Raw genomic sequence first — 6000 nt, 5'->3', positions numbered from 1 at the left:
TTCTAATTTTCCGAGTTTCACCTGAATAATAATAATAATAATAATAATAATAATAATTTATTTATACCCCGCCCATCCGGCTGGGTTTCCCCAGCCACTCTGGGCGGCTTCCAACAGAAAAATGAAATAAAATAATCTATTAAACATTAAAAAGCCTCCCTAAACAGGGCTGCCTTCAGATGTCTTCTAAAAATCTGGTACCGGTAGCTGTTTATCTCTTTGACATCTGATGGGAGGGCGTTCCACAAGGCGGGCGCCGCCACCGAGAACGCCCTCTGCCTGGTTCCCTGCAACTTGGCTTCTTGCAATGAGGGAACTGCCAGAAGGCCCTTGGTACTGGACCTCAGTGTCTGGGCAGAACAATGGGGGTGGAGAGACTCCTTCAGGTATACTGGACCGAGGCCATTTAGGGCTTTAAAAGTCAGCACCAACACTTTGAACTGTGCTCGGAAACGTACTGGGAGCCAATGTAGATCTTTCAAGACCATTGTTATGTGGTCTCGGTGGCTGCTCCCAGTCACCAGTCTAGCTGCCGCATTCTGGATTAGTTGTAGTTTCCGGGTCACCTTCAAAGGTAGCCCCACGTAGAGCGCATTGCAGTAGTCCAAGTGGGAGATAACCAGAGCATGCACCACTCTGGCGAGACAGTCTGCAGGCAGGTAGGGTCTCAGCCTGCATACCAGATGGAGCTGATAGACAGCTGCCCTGGACACAGAACTGACCTGCGCCTCCATGGACAGCTGTGAGTCCAGAATGACTCCCAGGCTGCGCACCTGGTCCTTCAGGGGCACAGTTACCCCATTCAGGACCAGGGAGTCCTGTCCACCTCCTGTCCCCCACAAACTACTTCTGTCTTGTCAGGATTCAACCTCAATCTGTTAGCTGCCATCCATCCTCCACCCGCCTCCAGGCACTCACACAGGACCTTCACCGCCTTCACTGGTTCTGATTTGAAAGAGAGGTAGAGCTGGGTATCATCCGCATACTGATGAACACCCAGCCCAAACCCCCTGATGATCTCTCCCAGTGGCTGCATGTAGATGTTAAAAAGCATGGGGGAGAGGACAGAGCCCTGAGGCACCCAACAAGTGAGAACGCCGGGGTCCGAACACTCATCCCCCAACACCACTTTCTGAACACGGCCCAGGAGGAAGGAGCGGAACCACTGTATGACAGTGCCCCCAGCTCCCAACCCCTCTAGACGGTCCAGAAGGATGTTATGGTCGATGGTGTCAAAAGCCGCTGAGAGATCCAGCAGAACTAGGAAACAACTCTCACCTTTGCCCCTAGCCCACCGGAGATCATCAACCAGTACAACCAAGGCATTTCAGTCCCATGATGAGGCCTGAATCCCGACTGGAAGGGATCCAAATGGTCCACTTCTTCCAGGCATGCCTGGAGTTGTTCAGCAACCACTCGCTCAGTCACCTTGCCCAAGAATGGAAGATTTGAGATAGTTGGCCATATTGGCCGCATCTAAAGATGGTTTTTAAAGAAGCGGCTTAATAACCGCCTCTTTCAGCGGGTCTGGGAAGGCTCCCTCATGGAGAGAAGCTTTCACCAACCCGCGAAGCCCATTGCCCAGACGTTCCCGGCTGGCTTTTATAAGCCAGGATGGGCAAGGATCAAGGAGACAGGTGGTTGGTTTCACTCGTTCAAGCAGCCTGTCCACATCCTCGGAGGTAACAGATTGAAATTGATCCCATGAAACATGACTAGACAGGGCTCCAGCACTCTCCCGCCCCGGCCCTGCTCCCAGGGTGGAGTCTACCTCCCTCCGAATCTGAGCGACTTTATCTGCAAAAAACTTTGCAAAATCGTTGCAGGAGATCATGTGGGCCCCGATGCAGCAGGTGGTTCCACTAAGCTGCGAACCACCTGAAAAAGTCTGCATAAAGAATCTATCCATAGATAACTTCATGAACAAAGGCACTGAACAGGGAACTCTTCACATGCTCAAAAGCACTGAACAGGGAGCTCTTCACATGCTCATAGGCACTGAACAGGAACTCTTCACATGCTCAAAGGCGGCCCCTCTCCTTGCTGTGGAGTCTGTCCTACAGGGGCTGGTGAGCAACGAGTACTTTCTCTTTAACAAAGCACTAGAGCGGGTTACTTGGCTTCAGAGGACAGCCTGACCTAATGGCTGGGTGAGGATTTGAACCCTGGTCCAAGTCCGACCCTAGTGCATTGGCTTGTGCTTTTTCGCTGCACTCTCCTTTTTTTTTCCTTTTTTGCCTGCCTGCGATCCTGTCCCCAAACTTTGGCACCCCGGTCAAAACAGCGAGAGTCGCGCGCGGCATGTTGGGATTTGTAGGCGCCTTGGCAACGAGGGAAGTCGTCGCCATGGTTACCCGCCTGACCTTTCCTAGTGCCTTGTCGGAGGACGGAAACCCCTTCACAGCGGAGCGTCTAATAAGGGCAGAGTCCGTTCAGCGTGTGGCTACGAAGGCTGAGAGAATCTCGTTCTATGCCTGGAAAGGCCTAAAAATATATCCACATATCGTTTCTATTAGGCAGCGCCAAGGACAGCTTTTCCACCAGGACGCGCGTCGCGGGGTGGTGGGGACCTTTCCCGCTGTGCGTCGCGTCGCGGGGCGGCCGGAGTGGACCTTCCTTGCTTCTGCTTTCGGATTCCGTCGCTCGTACCGCTGCTTCTGCCTCTGCCGCCCGAGGCTGGTCGGTGGCCGGCGACGGATGGGCGAAGGCGGCAACCATGATGCCCGGGGAGACCCCGCCCGCGGCGGCCGCAGCGGGGATCGCGGCGGAGGCGGCCACGGCCTGCGCCAACTGCGGGGCCCTCCAGCAGGTAGGGAGCGAAACCGGGGGCTTGTAGGCTTCTGAATTCAGTCCAGTGCCCTGAAACGTGCCTTATGGCATGTGAAGAATTCCCTGTTCGGTGCCTTTGAGTTCCTGTTCGGTGCCTTTGAGCATGTGTTCCCTTTTCAGTGCCTTGGGGCATGTGAAGAGTTCCTTGTTCTGTGCCTCTGAGCATGTGAAGTGTTCCCTGTTCAGTGCCTTTGAGCATGTGAAGAGTTCCCTGTTTGATGCTTTTGAGCACGTGAAGAGTTTCCCTGTTCAGTGCCTTTGAGTTCCTGTTCGGTGCCTTTGAGCATGTGTTCCCCTTTCAGTGCCTTGGGGTATGTGAAGTGTTCCTTGTTCTGTGCCTCTGAGCATGTGAAGAGTTCCCTGTTCAGTGCCTTGGGGCTTGTGAAGAGTTCCTTGTTCGGTGCCTTTGACCACGTGAAGAGTTCCTTGTTCTGTGTCCTGGGACATGCCTCGGGGCATGTAAAGAACTCCTTTTGCACGTGCCTGATTAGTAGCTGCTCACAAACTCTTGCATGTGCTGTGCAAATGCTAGACTCCAAGGCAGCTTTGGAGCTGGAGCAGCATTGAAACCGCGGCGTCTATTTATTTTCCCCTTATCAAACCTAATTCACCGCTGTTTCACGAACTTCGAAAACAAGTGTCACTTGACACATATCATTTTGCTGTGTGGTCTGTTATTAAAAGAACGTACTGAGGAATGGTGTATAAAAAAGATTGTATGAATTGAATTGAATTGTTTTAGTGAGGGGAGAGCACATTAGTCAAATTAAAGTGGACTGTGGCTAAATCAGTCTATCAGGTTTCGATAACATTTTCTGTTAGATTATGAAGTTTACATTGTAGTCTATTCTAAGCAGCCCAGTAAACATTTTTGAATACACGTTTATTCATTTGCTAAGACTACTTTGACTTGCTTGTGATCTGCCCTTATTTTGTTTAAAGGGTCTATTGGTGATTTGAACTTAGAGGATTGGGTAGGTTTCTTGGTAATTTTTTATATTGTTAGTCATTCCCTGAAAATAAATATAGCTTTAAAATATATGTGTATGCAGTGAGAAATACAGCTGTAAACTCCTAATCTAAGGAACTTTTTTGGCTTTTGCTACTGGGAAAACAGGACTAAAATAAGCCCTCCCCCCAAAAAAAAATGGGAGGGGGGGAACCATTAGTGCTGTTGAGCGCCTCAACCCCAGAGTCTGGACCTAACAGTCAGGGGTCCCTTTACCTTTACCTTTAAACAAAAACAGAACTTTTATTATCTCAACGTTATTGTACAGAACACCATGTACCTCATAAAATTAAGTAACAGCGAACTTTTCAATACACACACAGTAAGGTTGCAGTCCTAAATACACTTACCTGGAGTAAGCCCCCTTAAACACATTGGGACTTGCTTCTTAGTTAACACTTGCAGCCTGATTATTTGCATATTCTGCTAACAATAGACAAAGTCTGCTGCCCTAAACCCATACATAATAATAATAACATTTTTTTATTTATACCCCGCCCATCTGGCTGGGTTTCCCCAGCCACTCTGGACGGCTTCCAACAGAAAAATAAAACACAGTAATCTATTAAACATTAAAAGCCTCCCTGAACAGGGCTGCCTTCAGATGTCTTCTAAAAGTCTGGTAGTTGTTTTCCTCTTTGACATCTGTTGGGAGGGCGTTCCACAGGGCAGGAACCACCACCGAGAAGGCCCTCTGCCTAGTTCCCTGCAACTTGGCTTCTCGCAACGAGGGAACCGCCAGAAGGCCCTCGGTGCTGGACGTCAGTGTCCGGGCAGAACGATGGAGGTGGAGACGCTCCTTCAGGTATACTGGACCAAGCCATTTAGGGCTTTAAAGGTCAGCACCAACACTTTTCACTGTGCTCGGAAACGTACTGAGAGCCAATGTAGATCTTTCAAGACCGGTGTTATGTGGTCTCGGCGGCCGCTCCCAGTCACCAGTCTAGCTGCCGCATTCTGGATTAGTTGTAGTTTCCGAGTCACCTTCAAAGGTAGCCCCACGTAGAGCGCATTGCAGTAGTCCAAGCGGGAGATAACTAGAGCATGCACCACTCTGGCTAGACAGTCTGCAGGCAGGTAGGGTCTCAGCCTGCGTACCAGATGGAGCTGATAGACAGCTGCCCTGGACACAGAATTGACCTGCGCCTCCATGGACAGCTGTGAGTCCAAAATGACTCCCAGGCTGCGGACCTGGTCCTTCAGGGGCACAGTTACCCCATTCAGAACCAGGGAATCCTCCACACCTGCCCGCCTCCTGTTCCCCACGAACAGTACTTCTGTCTTGTCAGGATTCAACCTCAATCTGTTAGCCGCCATCCATCCTCCAACCGCTGTAATTACTTTACAGTATATGCTATTCGATTCTAGTAAGTAATATATCTTTGAAATGCCAGCATAACTCAATACCATTTTTCTAATTGCACCATTGTCTGAAAGAGCCATAGCTTCCTGAACATAAAGGTTTTAATGTGATCATTGCTTCCCATTGCTGTGACTTTGAAGTCCATTCGTGAAATCCCATTGCTTGCTGCAAAGTGAGAATGAGTGGAAGAACATATTTGTGATTGTGCATGTATATATCAGCCGAAGGAGAAAGCCTTCCAAGTTACAGTTTAGCATAGGAATTTGTAGTACAGCTCACCTCCACTGCATCCTATTTTTCCTTCATCCCTTAATTGTGGTTTGTATAATATCAAAACTGTACAGTGTTTGCAGGTATGTTACATCACCCTTTCCTCCCAAGTTTTGCTGACCCTTCAAAGGATTCTCTTCTTCCCATATGCTACTTGTTCTTCCACAGCAAATTTTATAGAGAGCCCAGCGACAACTCTGGGAATCACCACTGTATATAGCACGAAGAGGGCAAGCTGTCCTTACCTCAAACAGAAGCTGTATCCAAAATGCTAGAAAGCTGCAGTTTGGCTTTGAGGTTCTTGCATCTCTCATATTTGATACCTCGGCTTAAAATATGAATTGATGGATGGCATAGCTGATCACTTGTCTCGGAGGTAGATATATAGGCATGTGTCTTCACATTCTCAACTGTTTTTCATATGAGTGATCTGGGTATATATTTTTTAAAAAACATTCAGGTGCTACATAATTGTTCGAGCAAATTGTGGCTAAAGCAAGCTATGAGGCATTCCAGGAACCTGTTGTAG

The 6000-nt window shown here is 48.9% G+C and overlaps 1 protein-coding gene across 2 annotated transcripts in view; it reads left to right on the top strand.

The window, feature by feature from the left end:
- The first annotated feature begins 2576 nt into the window (after window positions 1-2576).
- ICE1 (interactor of little elongation complex ELL subunit 1) overlaps window positions 2577-6000 on the top strand; it is a 38054-nt gene continuing 34630 nt past the window's right edge. Inside the window, exon 1 of one of the 2 annotated variants that reach the window (XM_088675070.1) lies at window positions 2577-2809. In XM_088675070.1, coding sequence (XP_088531196.1) covers window positions 2717-2809 — 93 coding nt within the window. In that variant the 5' untranslated portion in view covers window positions 2577-2716. The remainder of the gene's footprint in view (window positions 2810-6000) is intronic. The other variant, XM_088675069.1, reaches the window with a different exon arrangement.

Source organism: Zootoca vivipara, chromosome 8 (genome assembly GCF_965207765.1).
Source record: "Zootoca vivipara chromosome 8, rZooViv2.hap1.1, whole genome shotgun sequence".
NCBI classification, from domain to species: Eukaryota; Metazoa; Chordata; class Lepidosauria; order Squamata; family Lacertidae; genus Zootoca; species Zootoca vivipara.
Note: the sequence above shows the minus strand (reverse complement) of the source record. Positions and strands in the feature narration are given on the sequence as shown.